The sequence below is a fragment of the Diaphorina citri genome, unplaced genomic scaffold (genome assembly GCF_000475195.1).
Source record: "Diaphorina citri unplaced genomic scaffold, Diaci psyllid genome assembly version 1.1 scaffold215, whole genome shotgun sequence".
Taxonomy (NCBI): Eukaryota; Metazoa; Arthropoda; class Insecta; order Hemiptera; family Psyllidae; genus Diaphorina; species Diaphorina citri.
In genome coordinates this window covers 160,642-187,249 of record NW_007377652.1, presented here as the reverse complement: position 1 = coordinate 187,249, position 26,608 = coordinate 160,642, and the positions used below count along the sequence as shown (strand labels likewise).

General features: G+C 38.1%; 2 protein-coding genes across 2 annotated transcripts; both read right to left on the bottom strand.

The window, feature by feature from the left end:
- Positions 1-193: 193 nt before the first annotated feature.
- LOC113466122 lies at positions 194-3,495 on the bottom strand. Its single transcript, XM_026821247.1, has 2 exons — positions 3,226-3,495; positions 194-500 (listed from the first exon to the last, which is right to left on the bottom strand). The coding sequence occupies exons 1-2, from the start codon at positions 3,453-3,455 to the stop codon at positions 194-196; spliced, it is 537 nt and encodes a 178-aa protein (XP_026677048.1). The 5' UTR covers positions 3,456-3,495.
- A 4,003-nt stretch (positions 3,496-7,498) lies between these two features.
- LOC103506115 (DNA primase large subunit-like) lies at positions 7,499-24,627 on the bottom strand. The gene is made up of 6 exons (XM_026821246.1): positions 24,512-24,627; positions 23,349-23,743; positions 16,247-16,660; positions 15,744-15,884; positions 15,438-15,481; positions 7,499-7,642 (listed from the first exon to the last, which is right to left on the bottom strand). Exons 1-6 carry the CDS (start codon positions 24,625-24,627, stop codon positions 7,499-7,501), a joined length of 1,254 nt encoding a protein of 417 aa, XP_026677047.1.
- Positions 24,628-26,608: the final 1,981 nt, after the last annotated feature.

The window sequence follows — 26,608 nt, the reverse complement described above, 5'->3', positions numbered from 1 at the left end:
AGGAGTGAAATCAGTCTGAGTTGATGTTTTCCAGTCTGGACGGACTTTACTTTCTATTACTAAAGTTATAGCGAAGCTACCTATACTAGTTTTTTTTTTCGTCTTGTTCTATTTCTCCATAGGTTAGTAAGTAAGTACCCAAATAAGGTTAGTAAGTAAGTACCCAATGGTAAAGATAATAGCAAGGTAAGTTCTAAATTTGGCTTACCTCTCTCTCATCTCTCTCTTGAACAAGTCCTTGCACATCCTGATTGATCTTGGTTATTTCAGCCTTGGTGGTTTCCATGTCTCTCCTCAGCACTTCAATGTCTTTCCTCACAGCTGTCAAATCATTAGCATAGTTCTGCTTGTCCAACAGTTGCTTGCTGAAGTTGATATCTTGAATTTCTTGTCGCAGTTCCTGAATAGTTGTCATGAACCATTTGAGTTTCTTGCTGTTGTTTTTATTTTCATTTGTCGACGAAGTTTTGCTGGTTTTCTTCAGCCTGTCCACTTCTTTCCTGAAATCACACACAAAAATAGACATTCATGAGATTTTTCGAACAAAATCATGGACTATACATAACATATTTATGTTATGTTTAAGTATCCACATACTTACCTGAAACTGGTTTTATACATTTCCAAACTTGCATATGTGTCACCTGACAAGAACAATGCGCCTCAGAATAAAACAATTTAGGTTAACACTATCTTTGGAATGCTCTGAAATTTTAATTCTACAAAACTTTAAATTGTAAGATGATTAATGTCATGAGGCATTTTTGTTCAATTCTCAAGTGTTCCAATAAAATTAATGAAGTTGTTGCAATTCTCTTAAAAAATTCTCCAAATTCTCCTACTTGACAACTTTGTCAAAAATCAATTTGGCTTCCAAATCAAAGTTTGTCCTTCCACGTGACTTAAATCACCCAGGATTTCTTTTGATGTGGGTTCAAATATGCCGACAGTTCCAAACCTCGGGAATGTTAAAAGAAACACCGCAAAACATGGTTGATACTAAATTAATCTAATCATTTATATCCTGCATAGAACATTAAACACATGGTTGAAGACTTCGAGATGGATGGATGACAGATGTCTGGTAAGAATCAAATGGTAGGAGGGTAGAGATGATTCCAATGACAGTAAGGAATGTTCACATGACTTGGCATTGTAGGGAAAGTTTAACGAGAGATCTGCCACCAACATGATGCAGCAACTTTGTAGACCCAAACCCTCGATTTTTTCCTTTTCTTCAATTATTTTTTTCGGTACCACATCAACCAGTCTGAACAGACATAAAATTGATTAAAACTACTCAGAAATGCAAATGGGATATGTGGAGAACAAAAAAGAGATTTGTCCGACGTCAATCAATTTGCGTCCGGTAAAAAACTGTTGGATAAGGGAATAAGGACCAACCAAGAGAAGCGTGCCACATGCATAGGGACTTCGAGAACTAGAGGTGGCTCAGGGTCAGGGTATCAAATGAAATCTTGAGTTCAAACCAACGAAAACATCCGGTAAGGAAGCTTTCCTTACCTAATGTAATACCCTAAATTCCTTGTGAAACTGGAAAACTTCGTCCATCTATAGAATTTTTAGATACACAACTACAGGTTCTCAACTTGGCTAACAGTATAAGTTGGAAAACTTTGTTCGTACGTTATATTCTTACTACATAATTACTTGTTTCTAAAGGATTATCATTGGTAAACACTGTAAAAAGTGGCCTCTTCCTTGCTCGTCTATAATTCAATGTTCTGCGTTAAATAAGAGTGAATGGGTTAATGGTCACATATTTAATGCACATACTAAGTGCACCACCAGCAGTCAAGTAGTCAATTAGTCTGCCTGACCGTTTGTATTACACTAGACTTACGAACCCCCTCTTTTTTCTGAAAATAAATGAGATACTTTTAATAGAATAACAAGTGGTCGGGGTTAATACCCGGGGCAGTTTTTGCAAACTAATTATGTTAACCCCATACATATTACATTTTGGTACATATCCTCTTAACACTGAACTACTGTACGTTTACTGTGTTAAAGGGGAAGGCAAAAGGACAGTCCCAAACAAAGAGATGAATGGAATGAATGGAAAAAGGAGGAACACTAGATAAAGAAGGTGAGGGAGAGAAGCGAAAGATTATTAAAGATAGATGGGCAAAGAGGAAAAGACACAGAAATAAAGAACCTCTTGAGAGAGCTAAGGTATATTGATCAAAATACTCTTGGTGTTTAACGAAACCTTTTCAAAATGTTCATTCAAGTGCGTCAAAAAAAGATGCATTTATTGCATCCCACCGGGATCTTAAGCAGGAATTCCAATTTTATGCATATAAAATTATTTTTCTTACGAAATCTCTGAAACTCTAACAAAGGATGAAAAAATGTCTTCACAAAATTTTGATTATTATTTTTTGTCAAACCTTTTTGATTGTACAGGTGGGAATGCATTTGATTCCGACAAACAAACATTACAAAAGGAAGAAGAAAAAAATCTTGGAAATCTCGTGGGAGTTGAAAATTGTGCACAAGAAAAGGCTTTGTTTGTTGAAATAAGAAATTCCTCGGAGGATACAAATTTACAAATCTTAAGAAAGCTATATAAAATTCTTTTTATTTGCTGTCATGCTTTTTTGATAAATTGCATCTTTGGAACCAGGACAGTATCCGTTCGGGTACCCTTCGGTCTCCAAGGGTACCGATATTGATGGTGATGTAGATTTGGTGGTTCGGTCGAGTTCGAGAATGAGATATTTATGTACTAAATCTACCATGTATTTATGTGAAAACAAGAGTTAATGTTAATAATTTAATTGTACATCAAAAAGTACAACAACAAAATGACATCAATAAAAAAGTAAAATTAACTATAAGAGCCTTTCTCAACAATTTTCGGTGGAGATGCCAAATAACCGTTCTTCTAATACAGGTAGGTACCTAATCAAGGAAATGAAAAAGAATGCAAAAGAGGGCAGGTATGTACTTCATATAAATTTTATTAATACATGAAAATGAAATTTTTATGACTTGAATTTAAAATTTGTCAAGCAAAAGATATAGACCTCCCAGTGGTCAGCATTCGCCTAATCAGGAAATCGCGGTTTTAAATCCCAGCCAAAACATTGTTTTTTATCCATATTATTTTAGAAGTTCGCTAGAGTAACAGCAGTCACTTACTGCTGAAGTTCAGGGATTTTGTCTAATTTGAAAAGTATAAATAAAGACGATTATTACCTCAGGTTTTGGATTTCCGATTTCAAATTGACGACGACCTCATTTTTCTCGACCGACTGCCTCAGCGCCGTTGCCAGAGAATTGTAATCTTGTTCCCGATACGTGATTAACGTCTCCACTTGACGTTTCAAAAGCTCCAAATCCTCGCTCACAACCGGCGAAGCACTGATATGTACACTGAAAATATTCACGATTAGCACGAAAAACACAAACATTTTGATATAATCCATCACGAGCGGCGTAACATGAGCGAAGTTAATAGATCTCGAGTTAGAACTCAACTGAGCAACCGAACCATGTGTTGCGAGAAGGGAGAATTTTTTCAAATAAAAACGCCAGGTGAGGATCGAACCCCCACTCTTCCGAGATAGAAGCAGCAGGTCGGCAGGTGTTGAGCGTAAAAAACTGTTGGATAAGGGAATAAGGACCAACCAAGAGAAGCGTGCCACATGCATAGGGACTTCGAGAACTAGAGGTGGCTCAGGGTCAGGGTATCAAATGAAATCTTGAGTTCAAACCAACGAAAACATCCGGTAAGGAAGCTTTCCTTACCTAATGTAATACCCTAAATTCCTTGTGAAACTGGAAAACTTCGTCCATCTATAGAATTTTTAGATACACAACTACAGGTTCTCAACTTGGCTAACAGTATAAGTTGGAAAACTTTGTTCGTACGTTATATTCTTACTACATAATTACTTGTTTCTAAAGGATTATCATTGGTAAACACTGTAAAAAGTACAACCATACTAAAACAGTACCTAAGAATCCAAAAATTATAACAAAAAATTCGGACAATGCATAAAGGCAAATCAGTTATCTATTGATGAACTCAAAAGATCCAACAAATAAATATTAACAGAAAATCAGAGAAGACACAGGTAGCAAGAGCCGTAATGGTTCCACACCACATGGTTTCCAAGGCTGATTAGAGAAATAAAATTGAATTGAATTTTAGATCATCTGGCGTAGTTGATTACAAAAATGTTCTCAATAAATTCTAAGAAACCTGACTTACCTGACCATCATCTTTCAATCTAGGATTATGCTTGCTATTCGGAAAAAGAAAGTGACCAGAACGATATGAAGATATGATCAAGTAGGCAATAAACTTAATGGCCCCTATGTAAACGCATTGGCGGAAAAGATAAAGAAATCCAAGTACCTATGTACCAAATTCGACAAGTTTTCTTTTCATTTCTCAAAGATCTCAGCCACGCTTAAAACTGGTTCAATCACACATTTGACTAAGTGAAACCGTCGGGTGCGGAGTCTTCTTTAGAACATTTAAATTTGACAAATTCAAAGTTTGCTGCTTTGCTAATAGGTTCTTATCTTTATTTGTTTTCTACGAGACACGCTTAAAACTGGTTCAATCACACATTTGACTAAGTGAAACCGTCGGGTGCGGAGTCTTCTTTAGAACATTTAAATTTGACAAATTTAAAGTTTGCTGCTTTGCTAATAGGTTCTTATCTTTATTTGTTTTCTACGAGAAAAACAACAAAACGACCAAAGGCAGGGTAAACAATACAAGAGTCCTATCTGACTAAATCAGAAGAATAAACTTAACAGAACAGGATGAATAGCACCACGGGAAAGACCTTTGCTTTCCATTTTCAAAGACCAAAAAATAGAAATTTACTTTCTTTTATTGCTAGTTTACTTTCTATTCAAAGGAGTCTTTCTTTTTAACGTTTCATATTCGGGACCTATGTATTGTATAGGAAACTTAACAGAACAGGATGAATAGCACCACGGGAAAGACCTTTGCTTTCCATTTTCAAAGACCAAAAAATAGAAATTTACTTTCTTTTGTTGCTAGTTTACTTTCTATTCAAAGGAGTCTTTCTTTTAACGTTTCATATTCGGGACCTATGTATTGTATAGGGACACTATTTTTCCTCTCTATCTCCCTTTGTAGCAAAAATCATTTACGTTTTAATGTTGCTGGATTTTTGGCTCTAACGTTTCTTGGAGATACGGAACCTGTTGATTCCCTTTCTAACCACTACGCCGAACCTATACTGACCTCTTAGGCCACAATCGTAACCAGAACTCCTTCACTACTGGACTTCAAACTTAATTGAAACCGACGTATCCTTCCTACCACAGGATATCAGGTAGCGTCTATTAAGACTAGATTAGAACGTATTTCTCCTAACCTGAAGACTATATCCTCTCATTTAGTTCGTTCCTAAAGAGTGTCACCACACAATGATGCATTTATGTTAATAGCTCATTGTTACTTAAGTTCAAACCGATGCAATCTACGAAGAAAACATTTAGCAGCGAGATGGTGACAAAGGGGAACGCTTCAAAGGATGCCGCCACCGCAACTTCAGAGACATTTCAATTTTCTTTCCGTGCATTAGTAGTGAACCGTGTATCACTTTGAAATTTAATCTCTTCTTCTATAATCCATATTGTGCAATATCAAAAGAGAGACCGCAATTTTGATTGGAAATTCATTAAAGGATGTTAAAAGAACCCGACACGCTATGTTCTTCTAAAGGTCTTGGAAGGGTAATTAACTCGAGGGAAAATTGAATGCGTTGTTCCCTACTGCAAGCAACGATAAAGGCTTCTGGATTCTAAAAGGTACCTACGAAAAACGAAGAAACATATCTTTTCCCAATGCATTTTTTTCTTGGAGAAAGAGCGATACAAAGATTATAAGGGATCTCAAGACAGCCGTAAAATCGGAGTCTAAACTCCGGAAAAAAGAGTACCTTCAATGAATTATAATCGAATACATTTTTGTGCGAGGGATTTGGTGTCGCGCCCGAGGCATATCTCCGGCTTGGGGCCTATAAAGTCCCCTTCTGTGTTTCGTACAATGGATTACCAACGTATTCTCTACATGTGCAGATCCCTTCGCCTTGTATAGGAATAGGAACTATAGGACATAAACAGTGAGGGTTGCCTTTAGAATTTCAGATAACTGCCTCGGGCTATAAACCTCGAGCCAATCTGTCTTTCAGATCAAACATTTTCAAACACAAAGAATTAGAATAGGAACCTTCACAACCATTACAAGGGTTTTCAAACTGAACGCTGCGCTGGTCTCTCATGGATCAGGAAAATTCAATATCCAATCAAAGACGAAGTTCACTGACAGTCACCTAATACCTAGATGTTTACGAGCTGCCGAGCTTTTGGTTAAGGCCCTATGCAATTGCAGCTGCCAGACAACTGATATCCCTAGTTCCGGTGGTTCCTGTAAGCTGCAAGTATCCAATAAGTTCATAAGAAGGTATCCTGACATTTCCAGTCGTAAAGCATAGCAGTACCTATGTATATTAAAATACCGGTGCAAATGCTGCAGAAACAATCTTGTAAACACTTCTAATTGGTCGGAAATTCAAAATTAACATCCGGTTATCGTGTATCATGCAGGACCTCAGGCAGCTTATTAACAGCTTTATCAACTGGGTAAAAGATGAGCAGACATCTGTAGTCTGTACTCTTAAAATGGAATTATGGCTACAAGTTGCACAGACATCTGTACTAAACAACTTATAGACGATTAGACGGACATCTGATTCTGTACCCGCAGACCCCTCAACAAGATGGGCCAAATGAGACATGCCCCCAGGAGCTAAATGGACCGAGATTGTGAGTCCAAGCTGCCACGCGACCAAACCATTAGGTGGGGGTTCAACACTCAAAACAACAAACCTTGGAGCACCGATATCCTGGCCCTTGAGCTACTGGAGTCCACTATGTGTTCATGTGGTTTTTGAAGAGTGCTTTCTCTCATCCTTCTACTGTAGCATTCGTGGCGGAATTTTATCTACCATCTCAATAGCTGGGCCTCATTAATTACTGAATATGAATGACTGGATTAACTGGAGATGGGTGTAAAGTTATTTGAGAGACATTTGGAGTGTAGGTATTTGACTGTGGATTATGCGCTTCATCTTTATGGCAGACACCTACTCTAAGAATCTAGGCAGTTCATGATGTATTTCATTATTGTTCAGAATGATTTTGCAACGAGAGTTTCAGATTTGATTTTAGACAATTTTAATATTTTTAACCCTTGGAGAAAATCGCGTATTTGTTAAACAGAAGTTCTAAGTTCTGCAAAGATAGAAGCTGGCAATATTTACACTTTAATCTAACAGAGTGTCTCTAAAGTACTTCTCTAGAGATTGAAAGGTCAACTCAAGGGGACTTCACATCTGCCCCGATATCGAAGGTACATTAAACACATCTCTAGGTTCCTATCTATCATCTGCTTGGGTTGATTATTACTATGGCTCTGTTCCTATTTTTGGCGGCGATAGATCAAGATGGAGTTCAGTTGAGAGGAGTCGGATGTGATTTGAGTGGACAAACTTTGAATAAGAGCCTCCTGGTTTTTGTAGAGGAATGGACACGAGTGATCCAAATTGGAAATGTGCATGCTCCCCTGAGGAAGGAAACAAAATTATAGATAACTGGAGTCCACAATGTGTTCATGTGGTTTTTGAAGAGTGCTTTCTTTCATCCTTCTACCGTAGCATTCGTGGCGGAATTTTACCTACCATCTCAATAGCTGGGGCTCATTAATTACTGAATATGAATGACTGGATTAACTGGAGATGGGTGTAAAGTTATTTGAGAGACATTTGGAGTGTAGGTATTTGACTGTGGATTATGCGCTTCATCTTTATGGCAGACACCTACTCTAAGAATCTAGGCAGTTCATGATTGATGTATTTCATTATTGTTCAGAATGATTTTGCAACGAGAGTTTCAGATTTGATTTTAGACAATTTTAATATTTTTAACCCTTGGAGATAATCGCGTATTTGTTAAACAGAAGTTCAAAGTTCTGCAAAGATAGAAGCTGGCAATATTTACACTTTAATCTAACAAAGTGTCTCTAAAGTACTTCTCTAGAGATTGAAAGGTCAACTCAAGGGGACTTCACATCTGTCCCGATATCGAAGGTACATTAAACACATCTCTAGGTTGCTATCTATCATCTGCTTGGGTCGATTATTACTATGGCTCGGTTCCTATTTTTGGCTCCCGAGCAGTGCTGACTCTACGAATAGCAAATGAGGAACACAAGATGTCTCCCTACTTTGTGAGGGGGGGGGGAATTCCAATATTTTGTTCACTCCTAAAGTTTATTCTATCATTTTGCAGGGCAAAACATTAGTTGTCATGGTGAGCTTACTGAAACGGAGACGAAAGATGAAGAAAAGTGAAAGAAAAAACTTCACCTGTCCAAAATGGGTAAAAAACAAGATAATTCAAGATAGGCATCAACTTTAGATACTCTTTTAGTGCTTCACAGCCACGGCCGTTTTTATTTCGTAGCAATAAACAATAATTGCTACATTTGACTCTTGTGGCCTGTGTCGTAGGATGCCCTCCCGTAGTGTGTCCGTCATCTCACACATTCGACACTGACAAATCTAACAAATCTGTGGGTATCCTCTCATGTTGAAGTAAAGGAGGGTTGAGAATTTATTTCGTAGCAATAAACAATAATTGCTACATTTGACTCTTGTGGCCTGTGTCGTAGGATGCCCTCCCGTAGTGTGTCCGTCATCTTACACATTCGACACTGACAAATCTAACAGATTAAACAGATCTATGGGTATCCTCTCTTGTTGAAGTAAAGGAGGGTTGAGATATTTTTATCCTTGGGGTATCCAGCTGCTACTTATTTTGAGCTCCTCTGGTTAGGGGGAATGGTCGTTACGTCCTCCCCCTTGAAGACTCTTTATAGCTTCTTGGTTATTTATGTAGAGTCACGCTAAATTTACGAGATGTGAGGTACTTTGTGTTGTGTTTTGCTGCAATTTTATGTTTTGCACTCTGTAATTTTGCATTTAGCACTCTCCGCTTTAAAAAAAAAACGTGCGCCAATTGAATAATGTCTTTCCCGTTTCCTCTCTTTCTTTCTTCCTTCGTCCTCTTATTTTTTCTCTTTTGTTAAGAGTAAGAACAAGCACGTTCACCTTTCTCTCTTTTCTCCTCTTTCATTTTGTTCTCTTCTTACCTGCATTCAAATTGTATGGCGTATGCGGTTGTGAAAAACTCATTTTTGTTAGGAATATAGGAAATTCATTTGTGTGGTTTACTTGAGCCCATCTTCTGTTTTGGAGCACTTTTCATGGTGTCACAAGAAATCGCTCTGTAGGAACGGAGGTATATTACAGAACCCTTTTTCTGTTTGTACTTCATGGAGAACCAGTAAAAAGGACCACCAGTAGCTTTTCAGTCACATCTTGAGTAAACTATCTCCTTGTTTTTTGGAGCTCTCAGCAAGACTCGTATCAAATATCAACTTCTGTATCTCACACAATCACGCCCCATAATTTTGTACAAAAACAACAGCAACATGAAAATACATATAAAACGACCTTTTAAAGTTACTTTTTCGGAGTTTTGGATTTTTCACAACTTTTTACGTAGGAATCGACCTTTTATTCATAATTTTTACCCATTTGCAACTGCTCCATTATCACTTAGTGAAAATTACAGTAATGGAGCAGTTGCAATTGGGAAAATATTATTAATAAAAGGTCGATTCCTACGTAAAAAGTTGTGAGAAATCCAAATCTGAAGTCAAAACTCCGAAAAAGTAACTTTAAAAGGTCGAAAATTCAATTTTTAATTGCCGTTCCAATGACAAAGTTCAAAGAGTTGTGACGTCAGACTTAATGTCAAAATGCGCAGAAACGCTTGCGCACAAACAAACGAAGTGGAGGTCATGAATTATGACGTCATCGCCTACGGGAGCGTATGCCGTGACGTCAAACTTAACGATTTACCTGTATTTTTTAAATCGATTTATCTCGGTATCTAGAAGTCGTAGAAGAAAAAGAAAAATTCCGTTGGTCCTCATTTTTCCTGCTCTATGACTTTGAAACATCACCCAAGTAAGCGCAACTGATCTATTTCCTACATTTTTATCCAACTTCATCAAACTCACAGGAAACGTTCAATAGTTATCGCGTAGCACGATCTGCCTAACTGCATGGAATCTACTTAACTGCGAAAATTGATAGTCTCGCTTCTTTCGGTTAACCATTTAGGTAGGTACCTGGTACATATTTCAAACAGCTTCTTCCTAATAGCGAGACAGGCATCTTCCCATTATAGCTCGTCTAGGTAAGTACTATCGGTCTGTTAATTTCGCGTGAAATTGTTCTTCACTAGTTCAAATGATTGATGTGAGAACTAAAACCTAGGCGAGATCGCTGTGGGAGCGAAATGTCGTAGGAGTCTATCCGTTTAGAATATTCACGATCAACTTATTTCATTTTACCTGCCATATTTATTACTCGTTTCTTTATTTATTTATAATTCTCCTGTATCTCTCGGTCAAAAATATTCGTCTTTCAAATATTCGAGTATTATCGGACTAAAGGTCTACTTTGGCATTTCGGAGATTAAGAATTTCATTGAAAAAATACGTTTTATAAGTAGGTAATGGAAATTGATTCAATGACATAAAAATATAGGACATTTCGCCTTACCAACGACGACAAGGACCAAGTGAATATTGGCGTAAAGAAGGTCAGCAGTGAAAAATAATTCGTTGTGATGTGGGAAGTAGCTACGTGACAACCCAATAGTCGTCCTCTCTCTCTCTCTCTCCTCTCTTATTCACTCGCTCTCTCACTCACCCCCCTCTCTCTCTCTCTCTCTCTCTCTCTCTCTCTCTCTCTCTCTCTCTCTCTCTCTCTCCTCTCTTACTCACTCACTCACTTACTTACTTACTCACTCGCACCCTCTTTTACTCTCAATCAACCAATCAATCACCCACTCACTCACTCTCACTCTCCCCCTCTCTCTCACTCTCTCTCTCTCTCTCTCTGTGCTGTGCACACACACACACACACACACACACACACACACACACACACACACACACACACACACACACACACACACACACACACACACACACACACACACACACACACACACACACACACACACACACACACACACACACACACACACACACACACACACACACACACACACACACACACACACACACACACACACACACACACACACACACACACACACACACACACACACACACACACACACACACACACACACACACACACACACACACACACACACACACACACACACACACACACACACACACACACACACACACACACACACACACACACACACACACACACACACACACACACACACACACACACACACACACACACACACACACACACACACACACACACACACACACACACACACACACACACACACACACACACACACACACACACACACACACACACACACACACACACACACACACACACACACACACACACACACACACACACACACACACACACACACACACACACACACACACACACACACACACACACACACACACACACACACACACACACACACACACACACACACACACACACACACACACACACACACACACACACACACACACACACACACACACACACACACACACACACACACACACACACACACACACACACACACACACACACACACACACACACACACACACACACACACACACACACACACACACACACACACACACACACACACACACACACACACACACACACACACACACACACACACACACACACACACACACACACACACACACACACACACACACACACACACACACACACACACACACACACACACACACACACACACACACACACACACACACACACACACACACACACACACACACACACACACACACACACACACACACACACACACACACACACACACACACACACACACACACACACACACACACACACACACACACACACACACACACACACACACACACACACACACACACACACACACACACACACACACACACACACACACACACACACACACACACACACACACACACACACACACACACACACACACACACACACACACACACACACACACACACACACACACACACACACACACACACACACACACACACACACACACACACACACACACACACACACACACACACACACACACACACACACACACACACACACACACACACACACACACACACACACACACACACACACACACACACACACACACACACACACACACACACACACACACACACACACACACACACACACACACACACACACACACACACACACACACACACACACACACACACACACACACACACACACACACACACACACACACACACACACACACACACACACACACACACACACACACACACACACACACACACACACACACACACACACACACACACACACACACACACACACACACACACACACACACACACACACACACACACACACACACACACACACACACACACACACACACACACACACACACACACACACACACACACACACACACACACACACACACACACACACACACACACACACACACACACACACACACACACACACACACACACACACACACACACACACACACACACACACACACACACACACACACACACACACACACACACACACACACACACACACACACACACACACACACACACACACACACACACACACACACACACACACACACACACACACACACACACACACACACACACACACACACACACACACACACACACACACACACACACACACACACACACACACACACACACACACACACACACACACACACACACACACACACACACACACACACACACACACACACACACACACACACACACACACACACACACACACACACACACACACACACACACACGAACCAATGGCTGAAACTTTGTATTTAGGCTCTAGGGACCTCAAAACGTGTTTTGGCATTAAAAACTGACCATCGAAATTTTGACCCGATTACATTTCTTTCCTTCCTATAGGATAAGGAAAGTAATAAAAAAGCAGCGAGAGGAAAAATGTGCAAACAGACAGATGGTATCATTCCTTCTCTCTGAACTTTTTTTATTAAAATTATTTCACTAGCACCTGGCGAATATCATTGAGTAATACTTCTTCAAGCCATAACTTAATATTGACATGTATATTAGGTTGTGTGCTGTTTCAGATGCATTCAAATATCTGCACATTTAGGTTACTTGAGAAAACTTTTTTTTTTTTTCTTTCTTTTTTTACCAGGTAGTTAGGGTAGATATGAAATTTGACCTTTAGAAAAACTGTGTTTTTAGTATCTACTTATTACGTTCTTGGAAAGTTGACACCTGCCTGCATTTTATGTAAATTGTTGGTTGGTACCACCTACCAACTTTATCAACTTGTTTTACTTCTTTTATGACCACCTTAAAAAAAATTAAAAAAAAAAAAAAAAACATACCCATCAGTAATAAAACATAAAACCCTAGTCGAGAATACGTTAGGTACCTAAGAAAAGACACCATAAAATAACTTGGTTGAAAAATATTTTCGATGGAAGTAAGGTACCTACATAAATGAGAGTAAAAATCGATTGAAATTTAAAGCAATATTATTTCAAACAGAGCAAACTTTAACGCAAAAAATCTGGTGTGAACATCACATGACTTTCCTTATCCTATGGAATGATGCTTATTTTGGGTGTTCTTGTTCTTATACCCTAACTTTTACAATATCTCTAACCGTTTAGTCGGTATAGCTGAAAATGGTCGAAAACCGCCAAAAAGCGATCAAAATACCGCCAACCGTTGCACCAAAAGTTTCGTGTCGCATCCTTGTCACATTAGACATCTACATACCAAATTTCAAGTCTCTAGCTCTTACCGATCTCGAAGCGGATTTTATCCTGATGGGATAATGTTCGTTCTCGGAACGGCTGGCTTTCTCCTGTCCTGTATTCCTTCTCTCTTCGATTTCGGGACAATAAGACCATAGCAGTTACAGTTCCCTCTGTCAAACCTCTTTAAAAAAAAGTAAAAAAAATATAAAAAAAACATACCCATCAGTAATAAAACCCTAGTCGAGAATACGTTACCTAAGAAAAGACACCATAAAATAACTTGCTTGAAAAATATTTTCGATGGAAGTAAGGTACATAAATGAGAGTAAAAATCGATTGAAATTTAAATCAATATTATTTTAGACAGAGCAAACTTTGACGCAAATAGCGACCAAACCATTAGGTGGGGGTTCAACACTCAAAACAACAAACCTTGGAGCACCGATATCCTGGCCCTTGAGCTACTGGAGTCCACAATGTGTTCATGTGGTTTTTGAAGAGTGCTTTCTTTCATCCTTCTACCGTAGCATTCGTGGCGGAATTTTACCTACCATCTCAATAGCTGGGGTTACAGACAGACACACACACACACACACACGAACCAATGGCTGAAACTTTGTATTTAGGCTCTAGGGACCTCAAAACGTGTTTTGGCATTAAAAACTGACCATCGAAATTTTGACCCGATTACATTTCTTTCCTTCCTATAGGATAAGGAAAGTAATAAAAAAGCAGCGAGAGGAAAAATGTGCAAACAGACAGATGGTATCATTCCTTCTCTCTGAACTTTTTTTATTAAAATTATTTCACTAGCACCTGGCGAATATCATTGAGTAATACTTCTTCAAGCCATAACTTAATATTGACATGTATATTAGGTTGTGTGCTGTTATGTAGATGCATTCAAATATCTGCACATTTAGGTTACTTGAGAAAACTTTTTTTTTTTCTTTTTTTTTACCAGGTAGTTAGGGTAGATATGAAATTTGACCTTTAGAAAAACTGTGTTTTTAGTATCTACTTATTTATTACGTTCTTGGAAAGTTGACACCTGCCTGCATTTTATGTAAATTGTTGGTTGGTACTACCTACCAACTTCATCAACTTGTTTTACTTCTTTTCTGACCACCTTTAAGTAAGTGCACTACATTATATTTCTACCTTGTCAGCTAAGTAGTTAGGGATTAATAATAATAATGACAAAAAATGTAAGAATATACGTAGGAGTATAGCTGTAAAATAAATTGGTCAGTAAGTGGTAGGCATTAAATGAAATAATAATAATAAAAAAAAAAAATGTTTCGAAAAATGGACTTTGAAATGTCTAAAACACTCGCAAATGCCGAATAACTACAAGTAAGTGATACATGTGTACCTTCTATTTTCAAAAAAAGTTTGGCTGGCAAAATTATTAATGTTAAGCTCACCTGTATAGCATGGCAATCACGGGGACTATATCGTTTCCGGGAGCCTTCCAGACCGTACAGATGTCGAATGCCATAGATATACTTCCTTTCATTCTTCTGCCATGAGTGAGAACATACTGAATTGCAACATGACACTTTACTGTATTCTTCTTTCCAGAACAAAATACTCTCATTCAAACTCATTCCTGAAATAAAATTGACCAGAATGATGAGCATTTTTTCCCTCAAGTATGATTAGAAGGTAGCTACAAAAAAACTTTTGGTTGAGGGTGTCAACCTCAGTGGCGTAGGATCGTTTCCGGGAGCCTTCCAGACCGTACAGATGTCGAATGCCATAGATATACTTCCTTTCATTCTTCTGCCATGAGTGAGAACATACCGAATTGCAACATGACACTTTACTGTATTCTTCTTTCCAGAACAGAATACTCTCATTCAAACTCATTCCTGAAATAAAATTGACCAGAATGTTGAGCATTTTTTCCCCCAAGTATGATTAGAAGGTAGCTACAAAAAACTTTTGGTTGAGGGTGTCAACCTCAGTGGCATAGAAAAACTGTTTTCGCTAACAGTGTACCAAACTACCACACACGAAGAAACAATTCAGGGTAAGAATTTTGGTACCTTGCACCTTGCGAATTAAGTTTGAAAAATTCCTGCCATCTAGGAACCAAAAAGTAATCAGCCGTGGCATAGAGGTTAGTGTGGTATATCAGAACAAGGTAAGTTTACTTGGTAGGTCTGCTAGCCCAAGAAATTTTTTGTCTGTTCCAAAGAGACAGATGACTAACCATTTAAAATTTACTTACCAATGCTCTTCAAAAACAAACTATAATAAAATCGATCATTGTGCTTCAATCGATGGATTTTCTTCAAGATCTTATGAACATTGGAAATGCAAGGGGGAAAATATTCACTTTCCTTGTCAACTTGATCAAATTTTATTTGCTTAAGGGAGTGATCATTTTCAACAAAGCTATCTAAAGATCTAAACCTTATGTAGGTATATTTAATTTCCTTGAATAAGAGTATCACTCTCAAATCATCTTGAATGTAATTGCTTGTGTATGGATTTGAGATCAGTTTTTCAATGTTGTGCAGGAGGAAATGTTCGTAAATTTCATGCAGAGCCTCTTTCCAATTGCAGCAGAATATTTTTGCTATGCCTTTGTTCATATGGACTTTCCTTCTACCAACAAGATTCAAGCATGTTTGAAATTGTACTGGAAACACAAAAATATCACTGAAGTTATGCAACATTTATAGGTGACCATCTGGAACAATACTTGCTGCTAGCTGTTTCAGGGTGCAATCAGTCTCATGGGAGAGTAACTGAAGTTATGCAACATTTATAGGTGACCATCTGGAACAATACTTGCTGCTAGCTGTTTCAGGGTGCAATCAGTCTCATGGGAGAGTAGGTAGCATACCTACATAGTATTATGTTCCATTGCTTTAAATTTTAGCTTAACATATCCATTTACTTAGTTTAAATAAACATCCACCTCTGTTTCTTTAACTCTCAATTTGTGCACTTTAGATCAAACTTGGCAAACAAAGTTCATGACAAAGAAAATTCACTTCATAGTTGTGGGCCTAATGAGACTTTTAGGACACCTTTTACATTTGAAATTTACTGAGTTATAAGGGCTTATAAATTTTCCAAATACCTTCCCAAAACCATTCAATAAGAATCTACTTACATTAGACAAATCCTTACCTGAGTATAGGTACTTCACCGTTTTATACGTAAAAAAGTGCAAGTCCAAATTGTCGCACAAACACCACCGTCCAGAGAGCCCTTTGAAGTTTTGTACCATCAACCATTACTCCATGTACAGTTTTTCATTTTAATCCTAGAAGGGTAGACCTGAGTAATTTTTACTCACATTTCTTTTATTTTCGTGATAATTGTATTATTATTATTTTTTTTTTAAGTAATAAAAATAATGTATTGAAACTTGAAACATATCTGTTCTTGATTCTGCATGTCACAGTCGCAAAAAACCGCTCTTTTTGAGTGAGTAAAAATTACGTCTACCTAAAAAACAGTCTTTCTAGGGTTAAATATGGTCAAGGTAAGACGAAACCTAGTGCGTCAAAGTCACCAAAATCATTTGAACATATTTACATGTTGCATTATTTATTTAGGTACTTACTTCAAAGTTAGGTACCAATGAGTGAGTAAAAATTACGTCTACCTAAAAAACAGTCTTTCTAGGGTTAAATATGGTCAAGGTAAGACGAAACCTAGTGCGTCAAACTCACCAAAATCATTTGAACATATTTACATGTTGTATTATTTATTTAGGTACTTTCTTCAAAGTTAGGTACTTTATCACAATAAAATCAACATTTATTTACAATTTACAATTACTATGTATCAACAAACTGAAGGACCGAACAAGGCAGAGTAATTACTTTTTTACGTCATGTGCTTGAAACGATAACTTTAATAAAAAATATTATGATGGAAAAATATTATGCTGAAAAAGGAAAATACTACGATCACTATTAGTCTCAGAAGCAAGGGCTGCATCACAACGAACACTCCTATTTTAATAAAAGGTCTCAATCAATTTCTTCCCTGAAAAACGACGTGAGTATTACTCCAAAACTTTGGGCAGTTGGGAATGTACATATGAGGAAGTCTCTGGAAGAAGGGCCAAATGGCGATTTGGCCCTTTTTCCGGAGATTGCATTTTCGAACGCATCATCTTGTTGTTAGTATTTCCACAAAATTTCATGTTGATAGCTGCAGCCACTGCTGAGTTAATTTGATTAGAGTGATAAAAATTTGACCTTTTTTGGTGAGATTGCTTGATTTGGCGCTCTTTTAAATAGATTACGTGCTGATTTGGGTTAAAAGCTTGTTCATTTTCAATTTTCTACATTTTGAATCATATTGTATACCAGAGTGATTGTTTTCAATTGATTTCCCAACATTAGATTTTAGTTTAAAATAGATTTCGGAAGAGTGAAAATGACCGCAGTGTCTCTTTTCATTAACTTACTAGCCGAAATCCGTCGCTCCGCTCCGGATTTCTGCTAGTACATCCTCAACACATGACCGTTCATCTCACTCATGCATTTAGTGGTCTTGCTCGGCGTAGCTTAACAAAAACGAACCGGAAACCTTCACGGGAGTGCAAGCAATAAGTTGACAAAGTTTCATAGCAATCGGATGAGCGGTTTGGCCAGGCATAAAGTTCGAAAACACACACACACACACACACACACACACACACACACACACACACACACACACACACACACACACACACACACACACACACACACACACACACACACACACACACACACACACACACACACACACACACACACACACACACACACACACACACACACACACACACACACACACACACACACACACACACACACACACACACACACACACACACACACACACACAAACACACACACACACACACACACACACACACACACACACACACACACACACACACATCCATTGTCACCAATAGAATACCACAAAAATTTAAATCAAAGTGGCTAAGTAAAGTAGGTACCTACAGAGATGTTCTCTGCACATTTTGGTCTGTAGATACTAAACCTAAGTACATACTTTTTGCTGAATGAATTTATTATTCCTTTTTTTCCTCTCTCCCTTTCCCTGTCAACATTAGTTTTCTTTCCTTTCCTTACTTAGTTTAACTTTTTGCTGAATGAATTTATTATTCCTTTTTTTCCTCTCTCCCTTTCCCTGTCAACATTAGTTTTCTTTCCTTTCCTTACTTAGTTCTCCTTATTTCTAGACTTCATGGCCTTTCATGTTTACTTTTAATTTTGAAGAATTTCATATTTCATTAAATTTGTCATATTTCAATTTTCATTATAAATTTCTTCTAAGTAAACTGTCTTCTTTGTTATACAAATAAGATGAGTTGCTCAGCAAAATTTAGGTTGCCTTTGTTTGTTAAATAATGTGTACCTGTGGACTAATGAAAATCTACCTGTGGACTAGTGAAGAGCAGCTATCTTGTAAACAAAAGTCAAAGTACCCTACCTTGGAGCATCCACCCCCAAGACCTCCCTCCCCTTTCAGGCTTCACTTTTGCTCCTTTACTGTGGGCTGGACTCAGAAAATTTTTGAGCATCCCCCCCCCCTCCAATAAAATCCTGGATATGAGCTTCATCTTACATAAATCACATAATAAGTACTTACATGAAAGGAGATCATACCTTCTGGATACCTCAGTGGGTGGATGTTACCAGTCTAATCAGCATTGAACAGGAGACCAGGCTTGAGTGTGAGCACAACAAACTTGAAGCTATCATTGATCAAGGTGGTGCCTTTTTGTGGGACACATCACACCAAGGTGGGACTTCATGGGTTAACACTGATGAAATAAAGGACATACCTACATAGTATTATGTTCCATTGCTTTAAATTTTAGCTTAACATATCCATTTACTTAGTTTAAATAAACATCCACCTCTGTTTAACTCTCAATTTGTGCTCTTTAGATCAAATTTGGCAAACAATGTTCATCACAAAGAAAATTCACTTCATAGTTGTGGGCCTAATGAGCCTTTTAGGACACCTTTTACATTTGAAATTTACTGAGTTATAAGGGCTTATAAATTTTCCACATACTTTCCCAAAACCATTCAATAAGAATCTACATTAGACAAATGCTTACCTCATGTTCCAGGTTCCACACATTTTGATAGAGGTAGGTAAGTAAGTAGGTACTAGAGAACTGGTCAAGGCAGACACACTACTAACCAAGCTAACTAGGCTGGCGATGGGTATGTTTGAGTTATGGCAATTGACAAAATATGGAAGGCGCAGTACCACCGGTTCTAGTTATTGTCTAGTCACATTAAGTTTGTCTTCACATCAACATACCTAACCTACTAGATATTACCACATACTTGTATTGTTACTTACACATCAATGGTTAGAAGTAGTGTTATCTGTTTGAAGATAAACTGGATCGTTTGGACCCTGGAATTCCTTTATCCTCTTAGTTCCATTTGATTCCAGACCAGAATACCAGATACGAATGTCAAACCATATATCTATGTGTCAAACATGAAACAGGAATAACTTCACAGGAAACTGGGAAATGGGAAACTTTCACAGAAAGCCCTCAAAGCCCGGATTTCCGGTTTCCGGAAACGACTTTTTTAATTTTTTGAAATTTTGAATTTCCCGCTTGGACCATGTGCTGATTCTCACGGAGTATACTGGTCCCTGGACAAATGATTTTCACCAAAGTGCAGCATATTTGGGGAATGGACGAATCGGGAAATAAACAAGTTCGAAGTCTAGAGATTATTGTATGTGTAGTGTGTACCTTTAAAACAACGAAAATAAATTAAAAACAGTATTTTGGACACATAGGTCATAGATATACTGTTATCGTTAGAAACGGACAAGGAATTTTCCTAGAAAAGAAAAGTTCGTCCCACTTTTTAGTCCGTCCTCCCTTTACTATTACAATAGTAATAAAAAGGTATAAGGGACGGACTATTGTATTCGCCTTGGCAGACACACTACTAACCAAGCTAACTAGGCTGGCGATGGGTATGTTTGAGTTATGGCAATTGACAAAATATGGAAGGCGCAGTACCGCCGGTTCTAGTTATTGTCTAGTCACATTAAGTTTGTCTTCACATCAACATACCTAACCTACTAGATATTACCACATACTTGTATTGTTACTTACACATCAATGGTTAGGCGCAAGATGCGAGTACCAATCATTGTATGGCACATTCTGAGTGTACGGCAGTGCGCCAGGCCAACTTCCAGTTTACTCTATAATTTTGTTTCCTTCCTCAGGGGAGCATGCACATTTCCAATTTGGATCACTCGTGTCCATTCCTTTACAAAAACCAGGAGGCTCTTATTCAAAGTTTGTCCACTCAAATCACATCCGACTCCTCTCAACTGAACTCCATCTTGATCTATCGCCAAACACATTCCCCTCTAGAAACATGCCGCTACTATATGTCGCGGTTGAGCGGACTCGAAGGTCCCGGCTTCGATTCTCCCACCGGATATTATTTTGCGATGAAAAGTTTGACCCAGGAGGGTGTCGAAGCTGTGACCACTGGAGATGGAGGCAAAGACCAGGAAGTTGGATCGTGAATAGTAAGTATATATACGTGCATGTATTATTGTATTGTTTGGGTTTTGCATGCTTGTTTCGTGCTCCTTTTATTCCCTCCCCTCTCTTTCCCTCCCTCTCTCCCTCCCTCTCTCTCTCTCTCTTTCTTGCTCTCTCCCCCTCCCTCCTTCTCATTTAGTTTATTTATTTTCTCTCTCGCACTTCTTACGTTGAATTTTCTTCCTACATAAGAGTATATATACGTGCATGTATTATTGTATTGTTTGGGTTTTGCATGCTTGTTTCGTGCTCCTTTTATTCCCTCCCCTCTCTTTCCCTCTCTCTCTCTCTCTCTCTCTCTCTCTCTCTCTCTTTCTTGCTCTCTCTCTCCCTCCTTCTCATTTAGTTTATTTATTTTCTCTCTCGCACTTCTTTCGTTGACTTTTCTTCCCCCATAAATCCATCATCTAATTATTTGTCTGATAGCAATAGCTTTCTATTCAAACATCAAGTAGGTACTCCTGGTGACGATAATAACAAGAACAGAAATAGCGCGGTGAGAGAGAAAGAGAGAGAGAGAGAGAGAGAGAGAGAGAGAGAGAGAGAGAGGGAGAGAGAGAGAGAGAGAGAAAAGAAAGAGTGAGTGAGAGAGGGAGAAAAGAGAAGAGTGAGTGATTGATTGAGTGAGTAGCGTGAGAGTGAGTTAGAGAGCGACTAAGTGAATGAGTGAGTAAGAGAGTGATAGAGACAGAGTGAGAGAGACAGAGAGTGAGAGGGGGAGAGAGTGAGTGTGTGAGTGAGAGTGGGTGATTGATTGGTTGATTGAGAGTAAAAGAGGGTGTGAGTGAGTGAGTTAGCGTGAGAGTGAGTAAGAGAGCGAGTGAGTGAGAGAGCGAGTGAATAAGAGAGGAGAGAGAGAGAGAGAGGACGACTATTGGGTTGTCACGTAGCTACTTCCCACATCACAACGAATTATTTTTCACTGCTGACCTTCTTTACGCGCAAACTTTGAATTTGTCAAATTTAAATGTTCTAAAGAAGACTCCGCACCCGACGGTTTCACTTAGTCAAATGTGTGATTGAACCAGTTTTAAGCGTGGCTGAGATCTTTGAGAAATGAAAAGAAAACTTGTCGAATTTGGTACATAGGTACTTGGATTTCTTTATCTTTTCCGCCAATGCGTTTACATAGGGGCCATTAAGTTTATTGCCTACTTGATCATATCTTCATATCGTTCTGGTCACTTTCTTTTTCCGAATAGCAAGCATAATCCTAGATTGAAAGATGATGGTCAGGTAAGTCAGGTTTCTTAGAATTTATTGAGAACATTTTTGTAATCAACTACGCCAGATGATCTAAAATTCAATTCAATTTTATTTCTCTAATCAGCCTTGGAAACCATGTGGTGTGGAACCATTACGGCTCTTGCTACCTGTGTCTTCTCTGATTTTCTGTTAATATTTATTTGTTGGATCTTTTGAGTTCATCAATAGATAACTGATTTGCCTTTATGCATTGTCCGAATTTTTTGTTATAATTTTTGGATTCTTAGGTACTGTTTTAGTATGGTTGTACTTTTTACAGTGTTTACCAATGATAATCCTTTAGAAACAAGTAATTATGTAGTAAGAATATAACGTACGAACAAAGTTTTTCAACTTATACTGGTAGCCAAGTTGAGAACCTGTAGGGGGAGAGTAATTAACAGACTGAATATCACAAAAAATAAATAAATGAATTCTTTGCTTTCTTTTAATTTCATGATGTAGTACATAGAAACCCTGCTGACATACAGATTCTTACCATTAATATGATATGATCTACATTTGTGATTGCAACCATGCAGAAAATGTTCAGCAATTTGAGGTATTCTCAATGATTTACAGAACAATTTCAAACTCATCAAATACATCAGAAAGGAATCTTGATACAATGATTTCTTTGTGTGGGACTGCTGCTTTCCAATGGTGATGCTATTCTTAGAGGATAGCCTCCGTCTATTAAGTTCTAAAGATTGATTTGAGTTTGAATTTTCTATATTTGGCATTCCCAGTACCTCTTGAATGTGTCTTAGTGTGATCCTGCATGATTTGATGAAATTAGATATATCCATTTTTTCACTCAGTCTTTCTTTGAATAAATCAATTTCACTTTCAATTAAAAAGTCTCTCATTTGTGATGAATAGATTATCAACAGTCTGAAAAACAAATCATTTAATCAAACGTGTGTAGTAGAATTAGGTAGATCAAACCATTAAAAACAAAAATACAAAGACCTTCAGCCACCTAAATGGTAGATAAAACATAATGGAAATTCTGATGGTGTACAAAGTGTTACAAACAACTAGGGTGAAAAAAGTAGGTATTTGATACAGTAGGCCAGCCTACTTAGCTTAGTTGGTAGTGCGTCTACCTTGTAAGCGCTAGGCCGCGGGTTCGATTCCCGCCCGGGGCAGATTTTATCCTGATGGGATAATGTTCGTTCTCGGAACGGCTGGCTTTCTCCTATCCTGTCTTCCTTCTATCTTTGATTTCGGGATGATAAGACCATAGCAGTTACAGTTCCCTCTGTCAAACCTCTTAAAAAAAAAAAAATGATATGGTAGTTGCATTAGCACTGGTTTTAGGTGAGCTAAACACGTTAAAAACAAAAATACAAAGACCTTCAGCCACCTAAATGGTAGATAAAACATAATGGAAATTCTGATGGTGTACAAAGTGTTACAAACGACTAGGGTGAAAAAAGTAGGTATTTGATACAGTAGTTGCATTAGCACTGGTTTTAGGTGAGCTAAACACATATTTTAATGTAGTAGTGGAGGATCATAGAGAAATGGAACATTGTCTGACATTGCACCATTTTAAACTCATGTACTTTGGCATGAGTGCAGATATCTTAATAAGTAACCACTGCAAAGTTTAACAGGATACTTTATTGTATTGCATTGTATTTGTAAAATACTTACCTAAGCATGAAATGTCCAACAATATCATAACTTGACCCCATCACAAGACAGTCAACATTTTTGTTAACAAAATCTTTCAGATGTGGTATTGTCTCGGCTTCTTGTTTTCTACACATGAAGAAAAATACTCTAGTTTTCACACATCTCTCGAGATTGTCTAAATTTAAATTACCATACGGTGATTTAAGGTAAAAATTCATTTTAGGTAAATAAAACTGTTTTAATTGTTTTAAGTAAATCACTTTCCCCAGTTCCCCCAAAGTCCCAAAACGCAGAAACTTGTATTTTTTAAAATTTCGCGGGCTCAACATCCGTCTGTTTACTTTTTGTGCTCGTTGATATTCACGGAGGTTGTACATCAGTGGATAGAACTTTTTAAAAAAGTGGGACGAACTTTTCTTTTCTAGGAAAATTCCTTTTCCGTTTCTAACGATAAAACAGTATATCTATGTGTCCAAAATACTGTTTTTAATTTATTTTCGTTTTTTTAAAGGTACACACTACACATACAACATACAATAATGAAATAATCTCTAGACTAGACTTCGAACTTTTTTATTTCCCCATTCGTCCATTCCCCAAATATGCTGCACTTTGGTGAAAATCATTTATCCAGGGACCAGTATACTCCGTGAGAATCAGCACATGGTCCAAGCGGGAAATTCAAAATTTCAAAAAATTAAAAAAGTCGTTTGACGTTTCCGGAAACCGGAAATCCGGGCTTTCTGTGAAAGTTTCCCAGTTTCCAGTTTCCTGTTCCTGTGAAGTTATTCCTGTTTCATGTTTGACAGTCGTATCGATTTATACCGCTTTCGTATTTGGTAAGTCATTTTGTCCCCTCTTTGTATTCTTTTGCAGTAGATTCCCTGCTTTTCTGTTTTGATTGGATTATTTTTTCACTCTTTTTCATTTATGATGACTTTATTTGCCAGAGCTTTTAGACTCGTAGTATGTTCTTGCCTGGCTCTCTAATTTTGAATAATCTTTAACGGTTCAATGTTCAATTCATCTATTCGAGTAGGTATACTTGGCGTGGGTGATTTATTTGTGTCAGAACAATGAAGAATTCTCTAAGTACATACCTTTAATTAATTAACGATTACAAGCAAAAATAAATGAGTACTTGAACTTTAAACTGACACATAGTAGCTACATGTAGGTAAGGCCGCATAACGCGGGAGCTTCGATAATTGCATTGTAATTAGCGGTGTTTGGATTATTAAAAGCTTTAATGAAGAGTGTGGGTTCAACATTGGCTACCTAACCATAAACATGGGGAAAATCTAGGGAATTATGATAAAGGCACTTCAGCCCCTCCTCATGTATATGCGCTAATACAAGTAGGTAGGTATAATGTACACACGTATTAAGGAGATTAAGTGTGGAACTTTTCACAGCAGAGGATCAAAAATGTTGGTTTACATCTTGTTTACAGACTAGCGACGTACCGACGTATTACCATTTTAAAGTATTGGTAGAGGTACGAGTACCTTTCTGTTTTCTGTATAGTAAATCATCTAGAATTCTAGATTTGGGTATGTATGTGAATTTGTAAAGGTTTCTTTATTTTTTATTTGCACTCTAAGCAACAAAGGCCATGTGTGAATTTGCAAATGTATTATGTAAATGAATTTGTAAATGTATTTGAACCAACCTTGCCTAAGGTTAAGTAAGTAGCGATTTAGCGATGCGTACCGTTGGCCCTTTGATTCCTCTAAATAGCTAGGGAGATCCAATTCATTGGTACCAGCCTGCTTTATCTCGTTTGGCCCCTTATTCCCATGACTGACAAATAGATCTCAATGTGGATTAGTATTTTCTCGAATCTCAAACTCATTCCTGACCCACATTTATTAGCACCAATGATCCTTTCCCCACCTATCCGATACCTAACATTTAACAGGCGTTCATACAAATCGGGTGGTCGACTCACAAGAGCATCTTTCGTTTTAGAACTAATTTATATAGGTAGGTAGATTACTTAATTTAGATTTTAGAATAACTAAAAGGTCGAAAATTCAATTTTTAATTGCCGTTCTAATGAAAAAGTTCGAAGAGTTGTGACGTCAGATTTCACGTCAAAATGCGCAGCAACGC